General features: G+C 45.4%; 1 protein-coding gene across 5 annotated transcripts in view; it reads left to right on the forward strand.

The window, feature by feature from the left end:
- Window positions 1-12,074, forward strand: part of Zkscan5 (zinc finger with KRAB and SCAN domains 5) — a 21,862-nt gene extending 9,788 nt beyond the window's left edge. For 3 of the 5 annotated variants that reach the window (XM_040751340.1, XM_040751336.1, XM_040751339.1), the window contains exons 3-6: window positions 2,069-2,151; window positions 2,789-2,924; window positions 8,177-8,743; window positions 10,341-12,074. In XM_040751340.1, the coding sequence (XP_040607274.1) occupies window positions 2,069-2,151; window positions 2,789-2,924; window positions 8,177-8,743; window positions 10,341-11,449 (1,895 nt within the window). In that variant the 3' untranslated portion in view covers window positions 11,450-12,074. Of the gene's footprint in view, window positions 1-2,068; window positions 2,152-2,788; window positions 2,925-8,176; window positions 8,782-10,340 lie in introns of all 5 variants that reach the window. The other 2 variants (XM_040751341.1, XM_040751337.1) reach the window with 2 other exon arrangements.
- The last annotated feature ends 6,126 nt before the right edge of the window (window positions 12,075-18,200 follow it).

Here is an 18,200-nt window from a genome sequence, read left to right on the forward strand (position 1 = left end):
TTTAACATGGTTAGGTCTGTCACATCAATACCCTACTCCTGGTAAAGGCGTGAGCCACCAACGCCTGGCCTGTTTTCTTGTTTTAATTAGCTTTCAGTTGCTGTGATAAAACGTGTCTTAGTTGGGGTCTTTTGCTGCCACAAAAGACTATGACCAGCCGGGCGTTGGTGGCGCACGCCTTTAATCCCAGCACTCGGGAGGCAGAGGCAGGCGGATCTCTGTGAGTTCCAGGCCAGCCTGGTCTACAGAGCGAGTTCTAGGACAGCCTGCAAAGCCACAGGGAAACCCTGTCTCAAAAAAACAAAACAAAAAGAAAAAAACAAAAAACAAAAAAGACTATGACCATAAAGCAAGTTGGGGAGAAAAAGGTTTATTAGGCTTACACTTCAGCATTGCTGTTCCTCAATGAAGGCAGTCAGGACAGGAACTCAAGTGGGGAAGGATCCCCGAGGCAGGAGCTGATGCAGAGACCATGGAGGGGTGCTGCTTACTGACTTATTCCTCGTGGCTTGCTCAGTCCACCTTCTAATAGAACCCAGGACCAGCAGCTCAGGGATGGCACCACCTGCCATTGGCTAGGCCCTCCCCCATTGATCACTGAATGAGAAAATGCCTTACAGCTGGATCTCATGGAGGCCTTTCCTCAGCTGAGGCTCCTTCCTCTGATGACCGCAGCTTGTGTCAAGTTGACACACAAAACTACCCAGTACAAAACATCAGAGTCAAAAGCAACTTAGTGAGGGGAGAATTTGTTTCATCTTATAGCATGTAGCCCATCATCCAGAGCAGTCAGGCAGCAGGAACCTGGAAGCAAGAACTGCCGCAAAGGCTTACTCCTTATAGCTTGTTCAGCTTGCTTTATAGCACCTAGGACTACCAGACCAGAGGTGGCATTACACACAGTGACCTGGACCCTCTCATCAATCAAGAAAATGCCCTAGAGATTTGCTTATGGAGACATTTTCTCCAGTCCCTTTAATCCTACTCTTAAAATCATTTTAAGTTGGGCAATGAGAAAAACTCAAAAGCTAAATTGTGTTCATTAGACCTTGTTAATCGACCAGTCCATACTGCCAAGTACAGTGGCTCATGCCTGTGGTACCAGCTACTTGGGAAGCTGAGGCAGGAGGACCTGACTATTCTGGGGGTTTGAGTGAGACAGAATCTGTTTTATATTGAGATCTGAAGGTGACTTGTTAGTTCATTAAAAACCTGTGAAACTAGCCGGGCGTTGGTGGTGCACGCCTTTAATCCCAGCACTCGGGAGGCAGAGGCAGGCGGATCTCTGTGAGTTCGAGACCAGCCTGGACTACCAATCGAGTTCCAGGACAGCCTCCAAAGCCACAGAGAAACCCTGTCTCGAAAAAACAAAAAAACAAAACAAACAAAAAAAAAAACCTGTGAAACTTCCAGGACAGCCTCCAAAGCCACAGAGAAACCCTATCTCGAAAAACCAAAAAAAAAAAAAAAAAAAAAAAACAAAAACCTGTGAAACTCTGGATCCTAGGAAATACCAATTTTCCCTAAGCATAGTTGAACTCATCTGTTACTGAGGTATGGCCCAGCAGGGATTAGTTGGACTATTTATTTATTTTTTGAGACAGGGTTTCTCTGTGGCTTTGGAGGCTGTCCTAGAACTAGCTATTATAGTCCAGGCTGGTCTCGAACTCACAGAGATCTGCCTGCCTCTGCCTCCCGAGTGCTGGGATTAAAGGTGTGAGCAACCACCGCCTGGCAATTAGTGGGACTAAAGCAGGGAGACTGAGAAATTTGTTTTTAGGCAGGGTCTCACTAAGTGTCTCTGGCTGGCCTTGAACTTATAGAAGTCCACTGGCCTCTGCCTCCTGAGCATTAAGGTTAAGGACTGTGCCACCATGCCCAGCTAGTGTGGTGTTTTGGGAGAAGAGGGACTAAGGAGGTGGAGGGAGGACAGGTCCAGAATGTATAGGGTACTGAGAGCCAAGGTGAATTTAGCCTGGGTGCCACAGGGCTCTGTGGGCAAAGGAGGGTATGATGGCACTGAGAACCTCACCACATAGTCTCATTTATACCTTTTCTCTGCTCTCAGCCCTTCCTGTTCTCCAGGTTCCTTCCATTCCCCTGAAAGACACCCAGGAGCTGACAGCCCCACTCCTCACAACTGGGTCCCAGGTGAGCTAGCCCTCCTCTGCCCTGCATGAGAAGCCATGCCGCTCCGCAGCCTCCATCCCCACCTGTCCTAGTTTTGTTTCTGGTTACGGTGACAGTATACCCTTGTAAACATGGCTGCTGAAAGAAAGGGTTTATTTTAGCCCACGTTCCAGGTAACACCTGGTGCAGAGGTTAGAATGCAGGAACCTGAAACAGCTGCTCACATCATATCCTCAGTCCAGGACAGAGGAAAAGAAGTGCACGCCTGCTTAGTTGGCTCTCTCTACTGGTACACGATCCAGGAGCCAAACCCAGGGAGTCGTGCCGCCCACAGTAGGCTGGGTCTTCCCAGGGTGATCCCCTTAATTAAGAAAAGATTCTTCAGGGACCTGTCTGCAGGCCACCCTGTTCTAGATATTCCCTCATCGGGACTCACTTCCCAGTGACTCTAGGTTGTGACACTTTACCAGGCACCTGACTAGCTTCCAGGCTGGTAGATGCCTTCTATTCATTCCCTCCTGTCTTTTTCCTTTCTGTGTAATGCTTCCCTTTTGGGTGACAATCTCTCCTTTGGGTTCTGACTTAGTGCCCCCAGGTTTTGCCCTACTGCAGATTTGCACACAGGGAGTGGGAATTTAGCAGAGATCTCCCATTTCAGAAGTTGGTGAAAATTGAAGATGTGGCTGATGTGGCTGTGTCCTTCATCCTGGAGGAATGGGGACATTTGGATCAGTCCCAGAAGTCTCTTAGTAGGGATGGCAGAGAGGAGAATTGTGAGAGTATCACTCCTGTGGGTAAGGATTGTCCACCTGCATGCAGAGGACTCACCGGTTTTGTTACCTTGTAAAGAGTTTGTGTAGCATGACCTTCACACGTGCATGTTTTAACTGCTATGGCTTTACTTTATAATCTTTCTAAGTTTTTATCTTGTTGTATGTATGAATGTTTTGCTTTCGTGTGTATGCATCATATGCGTGCCTGGTGCCCACAGAGGCCAAAAGAGGGTGTTGAATCCTCTGGAACTGGAGATGGTTGTGAGCCACAGGGTGCTGGGACTCACACCTGGGTCCTCTGGCAGAGTGACCAGTGCTCTTAGCTGCTGAGCATTGCTCCAGTCCCCTTTACTTTATAATTTATGAAAATAAATAAGCCTTTTCTACAGATTGTTTCTAACTTAAAAGGGATGTGATTGAAGGCTTATTAGTACAAGGGAGGTAGTTTTTAAATTTTGTATTAATTGTTATTAACTTGTTTATTATTATGTATGTGTATGATGTGTTTATGTGCCATAGTATAGAGGTTAAAGGACAACTTTTTTTCTTCTGAGATAGGCCTGGACTTGCTATGTAGACCAGGCTAGCATCAAGAGATTCCCCCTGCCTCTGCCTCCCAAAGCTGGAATTAAAGTGTGTGCCTGCAAAGGACAACTTTGTAGAATCAGTTCTGTTTATCCCCCTTTATGTTGGTTACAGAGATTAAACAGGCTGCCAGGCCTGCAAGGCAAGTAGTTTTACCTGACAAGCCATGTTAAAAGCTCCATTTGTGTTTTCAGATCATTTTATTATTTATTTATTTTTAAAGTTATTTATTTTATGTGCATTGGTGTTTTACCTGCATGTTTGTCTGTGTGAGGGTATCAGATCTTAGAGTTACAGACAGTTGTTAGCTGATATTTGGGTGCTGGGAATTTAACCTGGGTCCTCTGAAAGAGCAGTCAGAGCTCTTAACTGCTGAGACATCTCTCTAGCCCCCAGATCATTTTATTTTGTGTGTATGTTTTGTCTGCATGTATGTGTGTGTGTGTGCCATGTGCATGCTCGATGCCTGTGGAGACCAGAAGAGGGTGTTGGATTTCCTAGAACTTGAACTATGAATGGTTGTAAGTCACCTTGTGCTTACAAACTCAGGCACTCTGCAAGAGCAACAAGTCCTCTTAACTACTGAGCTCTCCAGCCTGTTTTGTTTTTGTTTTTGAGACAGTCTCAATATGTATAGCCCAGATGGCCTTGAATTCTTCATCTTCCTTGCTTCAACCTTCCAAATGCTGGAATTAATAAGCCCAGTTGTCCAGGGAACATTTTTACAATCTAGAAGTTGCTAAATTTTGGGGTTTTTGTTTGTTCATTTTTGTTTTTTGTGGGTTTACTTTTTGTTTTCCAAATGGGGCCTCCCTCTGTAGGGGTTGGCCTGAATTCACTGTGTCTATTTAGGCTAGCTTCAAACTGGCAGAGATTGACTTGACTTCTCTAAGTGCTGGAATTAGGTGTTTACCACCACCCAGTAATACTAAATTTTGGCACTATGGGTTTTTTTAATTATTTATTTTTATTTCATGTGTGAGTGCCTGCATGTATGTATGTGAACTATGTGCATGCCTGGTACCAGAGGAGGCCAGAAGAGTGTCACATATCCCTGGAGCCTGAGTTATAGTTAGTGAGCCACCCAACGTGGGAGCTTGGAACCAAACTCCAGTTCTTTGCAAGAGCAGTACATGCTCTTTTTTCTTTTTTCTTTTTTCTTTTTTCTTTCTTTTTTTTTTTTTTTTTTTTTTTTTGGTTTTTCGAGACAGGGTTTCTCTGTGGCTTTGGAGGCTGTCCTGGAACTCGCTTGGTAGACCAGGCTGGTCTCGAACTCACAGTGATCCGACTGCCTCTGCCTCCCGAGTGCTGGGATTAAAGGCGTGCGCCACCAACACCCGGCCAGTACATGCTCTTAATCACCAAGCCTTTCTCCTGTCCAGCCCAAGTTGAATAATTCTCAATAGAATAGTCCTTATTCACGAAAATTCCTGTGTTCATTACTTTTCTTGTTTTTGTAACAGAATCCCTGTCAGTCAGCATCTCAAGGGAATAAATGGTTATTTGGGCTCACAGTTTAAGGGTACTGCCCTTCATGTCGAGGAAGGCCTGGCAGCAGATGTTTGAGGCAGCTGGTCACATTGCATCCACAGTCAGGAAGCAAAGGAAGTTGAGTTCTGATTTTCAGCTTGCTTTCTGCTTTCTGTATAGTCCAAAGGCCCTGGCACAGTGCCACTCCCTCATACTTCCAGATGCTTGTTTCCTAGATGATGCTAAATCCAGTCTATGGCAATGAAGATTAACCCTGAAAACATATGAGACTTCACTGAATATTTATGTGTAGCGTGCTGATTATTGTATCTCAGTGGCATTAATTCTTTGCCTTTTTACTTATTTTCTATTCCCATTCTCATCACCAATCCACCCCCTCCCCTTTTGTTTTTTTGAGACAGGGTTTCTCTGTGTAGCCCTGGCTATCCCAGAACTCACTCTGTAGACCAGACTGACCCTGAATTTAGATATCTGCCTGCCTCTACCTCCTGAGTTCTGGGATTAAAGTCACTTGCCACCACCACCATGCTCAATCCACCCCATTTTTGCATTTATTTACTTGTTGGTGGTTGCTCTGGATCAGCAGGTCATTCTTCAGTGACAGGGTCCTGAGGGGAAGGACCAGACCAGGGGATGAGGAAAGAAAGAAGACAGGAAAGTTTGGGATCAGGTGTCCTGCACAAGCTGATTTCTCATGTGAGTTTATTATGAAGCACAGCGTCTTATGCACAGCTTGCCAGAGGAAAAATGGGACAGAGTCAGCAAAAACTGTCACACACTGGGACAGAGATAGCAGGAAGCTAGTCAGGCAATGTTGCACAAAGGGAACAGAGGATGTCTCAACTGAGTTATAGACCTACTGCTCAGTAGCCTTGGGACTGATAACCACAGCCCTTCAAGGGGGGAAAAGTTGAATTCTCAGGATCCAGAAAACTTCAGCTCCCCACAAGCCCTGACCCCAGGCTGTTACTGGCCTTGACAAGCAAGTTTCTGGCTTTAGGCAAGGAACTAATCATTCTCCATATGTCAGGGCCTCAGGGAATGTCCTTGTCACAGTACCCATATGAAAGTCACAGAACAGTCTGTAGGAGTCAGTTCTTTCCTTCTACCACGTGGGTTCCAGGAATCCTCATGTGGTCAGGCATGGTATCAAGTGCCTTTGTCCCACAGAGCCGTCTCACCAACCCCGAATCTTGTTTTGTTCCATTTGTTTGTGCATATCTTCGGTTCATCAGTTTGTTGGAATCTTCAAGGTAGTCTTTTAATTAATTAATTTTTATTTTATGTGCACTGGTGTTTTGCCTGCATGCATGTCTGTGTGAGGGTGTCAGCTCTTGGAGTTACAGACAGTTGGGAGCTACTATGTGGGTGCTGGGAATTGAATCCGGGGCTCTTTGGAAGAGCATTCAGTGCTCTTAACTGCTGAACCATCTCTCTAGCCCCCATAGAGGCAGTCCTTTATCTCAAAGAATTACTTATATATTAAATACATTGTATTTTGACCTGGGAAGATGACTTAGTGGCTAAGAGTACTTGAACTCTTCTAGTGGACATGAGTTTGGTTCCTAGAACCCATGTCAGGCAGATTACAACTGACTGTAACTCCAGTTTCAGGGGATCTGGTATAGTCTTCTGGACTCCAAGGCTATACAGATACACATAAATAAAAAAATAAGTATTACATTTAATGAAAACATTTTTCATTCTCTTTTAAATTAATATAGCTCACTTGTGTAATTTAAGTCTTTTAGTGTTGCTTATGTATTTCAGTTAATATAGAGGTATTTATCCGTTATCAGGTGTGTGTACATGTAGTATGTGAGTGCATTGGTACCCATGAGTGCAAATTCAGCCATACTTGCATACTATCTCATGCTACTGACAGTTGTTAGCTGCCGTGTGGGTGCTGGGAATTGAACCTGGTCAGTGCCCATAGCTCTTGAGTCATCTCTCTAACCCTGTACTATGTCTATGTCATTCTTGAGTTCTGATGTCTCTCTGACTCTCTGTCTCATTCTCTCTCTCTCTCTCTCTCTCTCTCTCTCTCTCTCTCTCTCTCTCTCTCTCTCTCTCTCTCTCTCTCTCTCTGTGTCTGTCTCTCTCTCACCCTCTCTGTCTTTCTCTCTTTTTCTCTGTCTCTCTTTCTGTCTCTGTCTCTGTCTGTCTGTCTGTCTCTCTGTACTGGAGGTTGAACCGGGATCTCTTGCTTTCTACTAATCTGCACATGCTGATGTTCATTGAGTTACATCCCCAGCCCCCTCCCCACCTTTTTTTTTTCCTTTTGAGACATGGTCTCTATGTATCCCTGGTTAGCCTAAAAATTGATGTGTAGACTAGGCTAGCCTCAAACCTTCTGAGGTCCACCTGCCTCTGCGCCAAGTGCCAGGTTTAGAGGTGTGTGTTACCACACCCAGTCCCCTTTTTACTTTCTATGTTGAGACAGGGTCTTAGGAAGTTAGTTGTCCAGGCAAGTCTTGATTTCACTGTCCAGGCTGACCTGGGCTTTTGGTCTTAAGTAGCAGGGATTACAGACCTGTGCCACCAGGCCTGCTGCCTCACTGTCATCCCAGCCCATTCACAGCTTCCCAGTATCCCCCACACCGAGACCATGTTCTCTCACTTAGAAGTCACATCTTACCATTTTCATACCTGCGGATTTCTGATAGCATCATAGAAGGCCGAAAATTTATAAAATACTTATCACATTTGAAAGTACATAAAAAATAAGTATATACATGGAGAGTCATCTGTAGTTGCATTTGGAAAGTGCACAGAGGCCTGAGAGCCACACTGTCACCGCATGAACAAGACACGGTGTCTCACACCTGCCGTCCCAACACCCTCCTCCCTCTTCTTTCTCTCCCATTCTGTCATCAGGGCCTCATGTAGCTCAGCTGGCCTTGAACTCTGTCGCCAAGGATGACTTTGAACTTCTGGTCCTCCTGCCTCTCCCTTCAGGAGTGGGGATTACAGGTGTACCCTACCACAACTGGAGGCAAGACCCAGGGCTTTCTGTAGCTTGACAAGCACTGTGCCGACCGAGCTTCCTTCCCACCCTCTCACGATTCTATCCTATTGTCATTTTCCAGAGCCATGCATTCGAACATGTTCGCTCCCCTCGTTCATCCCCTGTCCTTCTGTCACCTTCCTGCAGTGTGCGTACTAGCTGATCGCCTGGTTTGCTGCTCTCATTTCAGATTATGAGTCCAGGGAGGGCAACTCAGAGCTCATAGTCCGGCAGATTTCCAACGGAGCTGACTCACCCTGGGCGACAGCAGAAAGCCCAGAGAAGAATGGTGCCCAGAGTCAAGAGTCTGCAGAAGGTAGTGACCTGAAGGACATGGCGCAGAGGTGGCAGGTGAATCCCACTGTGGGGAAGTCAAGGCAGAAAAGAGCTCTGGGCTCGAATGGTGAGCGAGGTCACAGATGCACTGACTGTGGCAAGTTTTTCCTCCAAGCCTCGAACTTCATTCAGCATCGGAGAATCCACACAGGGGAGAAGCCGTTTAAGTGTGGGGAATGCGGGAAAAGCTACAATCAGCGGGTGCACCTCACTCAGCACCAGAGAGTCCACACTGGTGAGAAGCCCTACAAGTGTCAGGTGTGTGGGAAGGCGTTCCGAGTGAGCTCCCACCTGGTGCAGCACCACAGCGTCCACAGTGGAGAGAGGCCCTATGGGTGTAATGAGTGCGGGAAGAGCTTCGGTCGTCACTCGCACCTGATCGAGCACCTGAAACGCCACTTCCGCGAGAAATCCCAAAGTTGTACGTCTGGGAAGCATGTGTTCCGGGAGTGGTCAGAAGTAAACGCTGATTCATTAACTTAGTAGGAAAGAACAGATGGACCAGGCAGGGCAGCAAATACCTTTAATCCTAGCACTCAGGAAGCAGGGGCAGGAGGATGGATATGAGTTCAAAACTAGTCTGGTCTACTTAGGCCTAGGCTAGCCAGAGCTACATAGTGAGACCCTCTCAAAGAATAACTAACAAACAAAAACAAACTAAAGCCTGGCATTGGTGGCGCATGCCTTTATCCCAGCACTCTTGAGGCAGAGGCAGGCTGATCTCTGTGAGGATGAGACCAACCTAGTGTACTGAGAGAGTTCCAGGACAGCCTCCAAAACAATACAGAGAAACAAACAAACAAACAAACAACCCCCCCAAAAAAAAAACCAAAAAAAAAAAAAGGCAGATGAGATGTGGTAATGACCAAAGATTATAGCTTACTTTATTTTTTTTTAAAGATTTATTTATGTATTACAAACACAACACCCTGCCTCCATGTACATCTACACACCAGAAGAGGGCACCAGATCTCACTACAGATGGCTGTGAGCCACCATGTGGTTGCTGGGAATTGAACTCATGACCTCTGGAAGAGCAGTCAGTGCTCTTAACCTCTGAGCCATTTCTCCAGCCCTTATTCTTTTATTTTTTAATTTTTACCAAGACAGGGCTTCTTTGTGTAACTGTCCTGCTTGTCCTGGAACTCACTTTGTAGAGCAGGCTGGCCTCAAACTTACTAAGATCCACCTGCCTTTGCCTACCAAGTGCTGGGATTTTAAGACCTGTGACACCACAGCCTGGCACTTACCTTATTCCTAATATAAGATTAAAAATTTTTAAAAATATTTATTTTTTCATTGTCTTTTGAGATAGCATCTCATGTAGTCCAGACTGGCCTTGGACTGTATAGCCAGATATGACAGAATTTCTGATTCTCCTGCTTCCACCTCCTGACCACTAGGATTGCTGTGTAGCCAGGGTTGGTCTCCAATTTGCAAGTCTCCTGTCTCAGACTTCAAGCTGCTGGACTATGGGAGTGAGTCAATAGTCACAGTTTCTCACATCCCCTTTCTCAGTTCATTCTATGTAGCCCAGGCTGGCCTTGAGCTGATGTAGTATAGGCTAGCCTCAGACTTAATATTCTCTTGCTTCAGTCGCTCAGCTGTTGAGATTACAGATAGGTGCCACTATTCTTGGCCCAGTAAGTCTCTCCCCCTTTCTCTTTTTAAAATTTATTTATTTTTATTTTATGTGCATTGGTGTTTTGTCTGATGTATGTTTGTATGAGGGTGACAGAGTTAGCTGTCATGTAGGTGCTGGGAATTGAACCCTGGTCCTCTAGAAGAACAGTCAGTGCTCTTAACTGCTAAGCCATGTATCTCTCCAGCCCTGTTTTATTTTTTGTCTCATTCTTTTCATTGGCCTAATACCAGTGTTCTTTTCATTGCTGTTAGCATTATGTAGATATATATATGTCTCCTTTTGCTTTTCCTGTTATGTCACATTTTTTTCTGATATTTCATTCTTTTTCTGTGAAAGAGCTGATGAACTTTGTGTTTGCTCTTTACATTTTTAGGCAGTGACAAAAGAAGTAAGAACACTAAACTGAATGCTAAGAAAACTCCAGAATTTTCAGAAGCAGACATGGAACTATCGGAAGAAATCCAAAGTAATGCTTCTCAGGTTCAAGGTTATAGTGAACACCAAGATAGGGCAGGTAGAGAGCAGGGAATTGTCATGAAAGAAATGCTAGGTCAACCCTCTTCAAAGAGGATGAATTGCAATGACTTCAGCTGTGCCCACAAAAAATCTTCCTCAGAGAGGCCGCATAAATGTAATGAGTGTGGGAAGAGCTTCATTCAGAGTGCACACCTCATACAGCATCGACGAATCCACACTGGGGAGAAACCATTCAGGTGTGAGGTATGTGGGAAAAGCTACAATCAACGTGTCCACCTCACTCAGCATCATCGAGTTCACACGGGCGAAAAACCCTACACCTGTCATTTATGTGGGAAGGCCTTCCGAGTAAGGTCCCATCTCGTTCAGCACCAGAGTGTGCACAGCAGGGAGAGGCCCTTCAAGTGTAATGAATGTGGGAAGGGGTTTGGGAGGCGCTCCCATCTCGCTGGTCACCTCCGACTCCACACTAGAGCGAAGTCCCACCAGTGCCATGAGTGTGGAGAAATCTTCTTCCAGTATGTCAGCCTCCTTGAACACCAAGTGCTCCATGTGGGCCAGAAAAGCGAGAAGAACAGTCTCTGTGACGAGGCCTATAGCTGGAACTTGACAGTAATAGAAGATAAGAAGCTGGAGTTACAGGAGCAGCCTTACCAGTGTGATACCTGCGGGAAAGCCTTTAGTTACAGTTCTGACCTTATTCAGCATTACAGAACTCACACTGCAGAGAAACCCCAGAAATGTGATGCATGCAGAGATGGTGCTGGTCCGTGTCCCCATATAAAACAACATCAGAAAATCTGCACCAGTGGGAAATCCCATCAGTGCAATGAATGTGGAAGAGGCTTCAATCTGAAGTCTCATCTCAGTCAACACCAGAGAATCCACACTGGTGAGAAGCCCTTCCAGTGCAAAGAATGTGGAATGAGCTTCAGTTGGAGCTGTAGCCTCTTTAAACATCTACGAAGTCATGAGAGGACAGATTCCCAAACACCTGAAGCATAAAGGAATGTTTCTGTTGGGAAACAGCCTGGTTTTAGAGTAGCCATCCATGGCTGTCATAAATGTAATGACAACAAGAATTTTTTCCATCTTAGCCATTAAATCTATATAGGTGAGGGGAAACCCTGTAGGTACCTCAGCCTTCAGGTACATGGAGTGTTCTGGTTAGCATCTTCATGCTTGGGAATTTAGATGAAAAGAGAACCTCTGTCTAGGTATGGTGGTGCTTAATGCCTATAAGCCTTGGGAGACAGAGGCAGGCAAATTTCTGGTATACATAGTAAGTTCCAGGCCAGTCAGTGCTCCATAGTGAGACCCCTGAGTGAGAGAGACGACAGAGACAGTGACAGACACAGATACACGTCTGGGTACTGTGGACGAAGGGAAGCCTTGACATTGTTATTTGAAACTCAGAAAATAACAGATAAGCCTCATGAGTGCAGTAGAAATCTGCTCACTTGTAGTTTCCACCTCAGCAACATAGCTAGTCAGAGAATCGTGCAGTGAAAGAAACTGTGGCATGATACCCATCTTGGTACCTCAGCAAAGAACCTTTTCTAGAAATGACCATCCCAACCACTCCAGTCATTGTTCCCATTCTGAGTATTAAACTTTTTGAAAAAAAGTAGACTTGAAGTTTCTCTTTGGCAAAATTGGGGTTCAGAGGATGGATAGGATGTGTTCTTGCTGCTACCTCCAGTCTGCAGCTTCTCCTTGAAGCACAGCTTGTTTTCATTTTGATTCTACTGGCAACAATGTCAGCCAGTATAAAGTCTCCAGGGTCAGCGAAATGGCTCAGTGGGTAAAAGGACTGGCCACCAAGTCTTGATATTGACAACTTGAGTACAGTCCATAGGGGCCACATAGTGGAAGGAGAGAACTGACTTCTGCAAGTTGTCCTCTGACCTCCACACATGTGTTCTGGTACTTGAATATACAAACACATAATTTTTAAAGAGTTTGACTTAGGTGTGGTTGCAAATCTCTGGTGTTCTAGGCCAGCTGTAGCCAGCCAATGAGACCTTGTCTCAAAAAAAAAAAAAAAAAACCAAAGTAGAAAGCTGGGCAGTGGTGGCACGTGCATTTAATCCCAATACTTGAGAGGCAGAGGCAGATCTCTAAGTTCGAGGTCAGCTTGATCTATAGAGTGAATTCCAGGACAGCCAGGGATACACAGGGAAACCCTGTCTTGAAAAGCAGCAACAACAAAAAAGCGTGTGTTTGTATTGAGGTGGGGGGGAGATGGCAACAGAAAAAAATTGAATTGAAAAATGTGTAAATTTATGAGAAATGAGTGATGCTGGTCAAATACGTGAAGTACAGGAGAGCAGCTTTGGGAGGACAGAAGAAAAGACAGGCTGATCTGTGGATTGGCTTATCGTACAGAGATGGTGAACAGCTAAGTCCATCTAATGAACGGGACCAACTTTTATTACAGAATTTGACCCTTGTGTACCTATTTACAGCGTGATGGTGTAGAGACCCAAGCTGACTTGAACTCATGTAATGAAAGATAATTTTGAATTGATTCTCCTGCTTCCATCTCCCAGTGCTGGGATCACAGGTGTGTTCCACCATGCTCAGTTGTATGTGGTTCTAGGGATCAAACCCAGGGCTTCATGAATTTTAGACTACTAACTGAGCCACAGCTGCCAAACCGTTTAACTACTAAGTGCTTGTGATTCTCCACAGTCGCTTCACTTAGGATTTCTCTCCTTTATTCCTCCAGTCGATGGCTGATGTGACCTATAACAATCTGATTAATTTATTCCATGGGGGAAAAACTACAGGGGTCAGGCCAAAGTTAAATTCTATCAGAACCACACTCATGCTTGATGCCCTTTATCTCTGAGTGTATAATGTGTGAAACCCGCACACTCACATACCAAGGTGTGTGTGTGTGTGTGTGTGTGTGTGTGTGTGTGTGTAGGTCAGAGATAACCTCGGATGTAGGTCCTCACCTTCTACCTTCTTTGAGATGGGCATGGTGATATATTATTTATTATTTACCAAAGCTTGCCTGAGGATTCAGAAAGCAAAGTCAGCTTCAAGCTATAGAGAGCAGTGGAACACACACCTTTATTCCCAGGACTCGGGTTAAGAGGTAGATCTTTGAGTCCAAGGCCACCCTGGGCTACTGGAGAGTGAATCAGAGCTCAAGCCTTTAATTACAGGATCTGAAAACTGTAAAAGGTAGAGGTATGCGGTCTGAGAATTAGTCTCTAGGCACATTGAAGAGAGCATCGAAGTCTGGGTGAATATAAGGAGCAGTGAAGTCGGAAACAGTCAGATGATTGTCCCTTTGGTCTGAGCTGAGGTAGAGGTAAGAGCTAGTAGCTGGCTGCTTTGCTTTTCTGGTGTGAGCAACTGAACACAGAGTCTCCATACAGCATTGAATCCAGGCTTCATTAGGCAAATGCTATACCATTAAGCTACGTTTCTACCTCCACTTAGATTTATGGAAGTTAAAATGAGGTCCTAGATAGTCACTTCAGCAAAGTGTAATGTCACTCCCACATCTGAAAACGTAGTTTCATCCATCCATCTTACATAGTTGTGAGGTGTGTAATATATATCAGATAGTAAACTGGGGTCATCAAGGAGGAACCCCAAACTGAAGAACATGTGTGTTCTGGAATAGATGTCAATAACAATTTACCTTTCTATAAGCTGTTTGATTTTTCTTTTTAAAGATTTATTTATCATGTATACAATCTTCTGCCTGCATATATGCTTGCACACCAGAAGAGGGTGCCAGACCTCATTACAGATGGTTGTGAGCCATCATGTGGTTGCTGGGAATTGAACCTATGACCACTGAAAGAGCAGCCAGTCTTCTTAACCTCTGCACCATCTCTCCAGCCCCTGTTTGATTTTTCTTAACTCTCAGATAATTAGAATGATGAGTTTGATTATATAGCAACATGATATATTGCTCTAGGCTTGCTCAGGAATACTCCAAGTATTCTGGTATCACTGGTCATGACAGGATGACCGGCTAGCTCAAACTTATCCCTAGATCTAGATCAATAAACCCTTTAGTCAACAATGTCATCTTGCTTATGAAAAAAAAAAAAAACTAGAGCTGGGCAGTGGTGGCAAATGATGGCCTGCAACCCTCCTGGTAGATCTCTGGAGTGCAGTGATTAATGACATGCACCACCATGCCTGGTCCATTCTATTTTAATATTGATTCTCAAGAGTCATTTCTCAGCCAGGTAGTGGTGGTGCATGCCTTTAGTCCCAGTACTTGGGAGGCGGAGGCAGGGGGATCTCTGTAAGCTCAAGGCCAGCGTGGTCTACAGAGGGCTCCAGAGCAGTCAGGGTTACACAGAGAAACCCTGTCTTGAAAAGTCCAGCATAAATAAATAAATAGGAAAAAAGGTCTTTTCTTTTGGGGCCACCTTCCTGAAACTTCTTGACCCCCTCTTCTTTTTGAGACAGGGTTTCACTACAACCCAGGCTGGCTTAGGATTCACTATGTATCCCCAAATTGGCCTCAAACTTGTGGCAATTCTTATGCCTTAGCTGCCCAAGTGCTAGAATTACAACCCAATCCAACTAGGCCTGTCATTTTTGTTGCTTGACAATGGTACACAGTCCCCTGCTTTTGCTATAGATGCTGCCCATGGCTTGAAGCTCTGCTACCCTGGCTGTCGTGTCATTTCAAAGACATTAGAGGACTTTAAAAACACAATGTTGCTGGCACATCTTTAATCCCAGCACTCGAGAGGCAGAGGTAGGTGGATCTCTTGAGTTCAAGACCAGCCCGGTCAACAGATCGAGTTCCAGGACAGCCAGGGCTACACAGAGAAACCCTGTCTCAAAAAAAACAACAAAAACAAAACAAAAACCACAGTCACTCCCATTCCTCATGTTCTCTGAGAGCGAGGGAAACCTCCATAAATGTATCACAGTGGATTACCCCCACGTCTCATGAGCTAGAATTATGACATATGCCACACCCAAGTAAACCTGGCAACCAGGGAGGTCGTATCAAGGCCAGCATTAATACTCACTTCCTTGCACATTTATAAATCTAGCATTTGGGAAGCCGAGAAAAAAGACCTTGAGTTAAGGCCAGTTTGGGCTACCCAATGAGTTCCAGGCTAGCCTGGGCTGCTGTGAGACTGTCTCCAACAAAAGGCTTACCTCCTGGAATCAGAAAAAGGGGAAAATACCCTGACACACTGATATTAAGAACAGAGCAGCAGTGAAGAGGGGAAAGGGTGTGAGATAAAGCTAAGAGTAAAGAGTGACAGCTGGGGTGATGGCTCAGTTGATAAAGGGTTTTCAAGAACATACTGTGAACTTCAATCTCTAAAACCCACATTTAAAAAAAGCCTCAGCTGGGCGTTGCTGGTGCACGCCTTTAATTGGGAGGCAGAGGCAGCCAGATCTCTGTGAGTTCAAGGCCAGCCTGGTCAACAAGAGTGCCAGGATAGGCTCCAAAACCTACACAGAGAAACCCTGTCTTGAAAAACCAAAAGAAAAAAAAAGCCTCACTGTGTTGGGTAATGGACACCTTTGATCCCAGCACTTAGAAGGCAGAGGCAGACTGATAGACTGATCTATGAGTTCTAGGACAGGCAGGGTTACCTAGATCCTGTCTCAAAACAAAACAAAACAAACCATCCAGGTGATATGTCATCCCTGTCATGGGATATGTCATCCCAGTCAGGTGATATGTCATCCCAGTATTGGAGAGGCAGAAACAGGAGGACCCCTGAGGATTGCAGTCAGTCTACCCTAGTTGGTGAGCTTCAGGGCAGTGATAGGTTAATTTTAAAAAAGTGGCAGTGCCTGAGGAATAATTCCAACTTCATCTGACATTTATATGCATCTGCACAGACATGATACATGTAAAACACTTCATGAACACACACACATGCATACACTCGTTTAAAAAAATCCTGTTATGGCCGGGCGTTGGTGGCACACGCCTTTAATCCCAGCACTCGGGAGGCAGAGGCAGGCGGATCTCTGTGAGTTCGAGGCCAGCCTGGTCTACAAAGTGAGTTCCAGGACAACCTCCAAAGCTGCAGAGAAACCCTGTCTCGAAAAACCAAAAAAAAAAAAAAATCCTGTTATGAGCCTTGAGCCCTGGTTTCTTTGATCAGGGTCTTACTGTGTAGTTCTAGATAGCTTGGAACTCACTAGGCTGGGAACTCAAGATTCACCTGCCTCTGAGTGCTAGGATTTCAGGCATAGGTCACAACACTGTGGGCTGTATTTGTGTGTGGGGGGGGCAGGGAGGGAGGGAGAGAGAGGGAGGGAGAGGGAGCAGGAGCGGGAGCGGGAGAGGGAGAGGGAGAGGGAGAGGGAGAGGGAGAGGGAGAGGGAGAGGGAGAGGGAGAGGGAGAGGGAGAGGGAGAGAACCCAGAAAGCCAAAAGAGAACATCTGAATCTCTGGATCTGGAGTTACAGTGGTTGTGAGCTAACATGGGTGCTGGGAACTGAGATCTGGCCTTTGTAAGAGCAGTTAGGGCTTTTAATTACTAAGCCATTTCTCCTAGTTAAAGAGCACCAACTGTGTGCAGTATTCCCAGTTGGTAGAGGGCATCAGATCCTCCTTTGGAACTGGAGTGACAGAGCAGGGTTTCTCTTTGTAGCTTTGTAGACCACGCTGGCCTCTAACTTGCAGAGATGAGCAACAGTGTTCTTAAATACCGAGTTATCTCTTCAGCTCCTGGGCAACATTTTTAACTTTTTTTTTTTTTTTCAAGACAGGGTTTCTCGGAGGCTGTAGAGATGGCTCAGAGGTTAAGGGCACTGACTGTTCTTCCAGAGGTCCTGAGTTCAATTCCCGGCAACCACATGGTGGCTCACAACCATCTACAATTCAATCTGATGCCCTCTGTGGGTATGTGGGCAAAGCACTGCATATGTAATAAATAAATAAATCTTAAAAAAAAAAGACAGGGTTTCTCTGTAGTTTTGGAGACTGTCCTGGAACTCTCTTTGAAGATCAGGCTGATCTCGAACTCACAGAGATCAGCCTGCCCCTGCCTCCTAGTGTGGGGATTAAAGGTGTGCGCCACCACTGCCCGGCTTTGGGCAGTATTTTTTTTTGGTTTTACGAGACAGGGTTTCTCTGTATTGTTTTGGAGGCTGTCGGTCCAGCCTGGCCTTGAACTCACAGAAATCGCCTGCCTCTGCCTCCCGAGTGCTGGGATTAAAGGCATGCGCCACCACCGCCCGGCTTGGGCAGTATTTTTAAATACTTGATTTATGTAGCAGTTGTTCTGCCTAATACTAGATAGTTATAAAATTATAAATTACAGGGTTTTGGGAATCACTGGTTTCTCTCCAGGGAAACCATAATAAAACTATGGAAGTCTTAGCCTTGTACCTGTGAGTGCAAAAATACTTAAGACAATCAACTTTGAAGGGAGATTTTTTTTTTGTCTCACAGCTTCAAACAATCCCCAGTTAAACTTGTTCCTTTTGTGCCTACAGTGAGGCAGCCCACAGCAGAAGAAAACTCATGTCTGAGGAATTTGTTTGCCCCAAATGTGGAGGAATGGTTTGGGAATCCCAAAGTACTGCCTGACAGGAAAATCTTTGTGACCTCAGGTGAATCCTCTTTGGAAAAATCTGCTTGCTCTTTCCCAGGAGGACAGCACCTAGTGCAGGGACACTAGCCCACTGGAGCATGTGGCTCTGGTAGGCCTTGCCCTTTCCCCGCTTTCCCTCTGCCTTGCTGAAAGCCCTTAGATTACATTCCTAAAGCTAGCCCCCCCCCCCAAGGTCT

Source organism: Mesocricetus auratus, unplaced genomic scaffold (genome assembly GCF_017639785.1).
Source record: "Mesocricetus auratus isolate SY011 unplaced genomic scaffold, BCM_Maur_2.0 Super-Scaffold_100008, whole genome shotgun sequence".
NCBI lineage: Eukaryota > Metazoa > Chordata > Mammalia > Rodentia > Cricetidae > Mesocricetus > Mesocricetus auratus.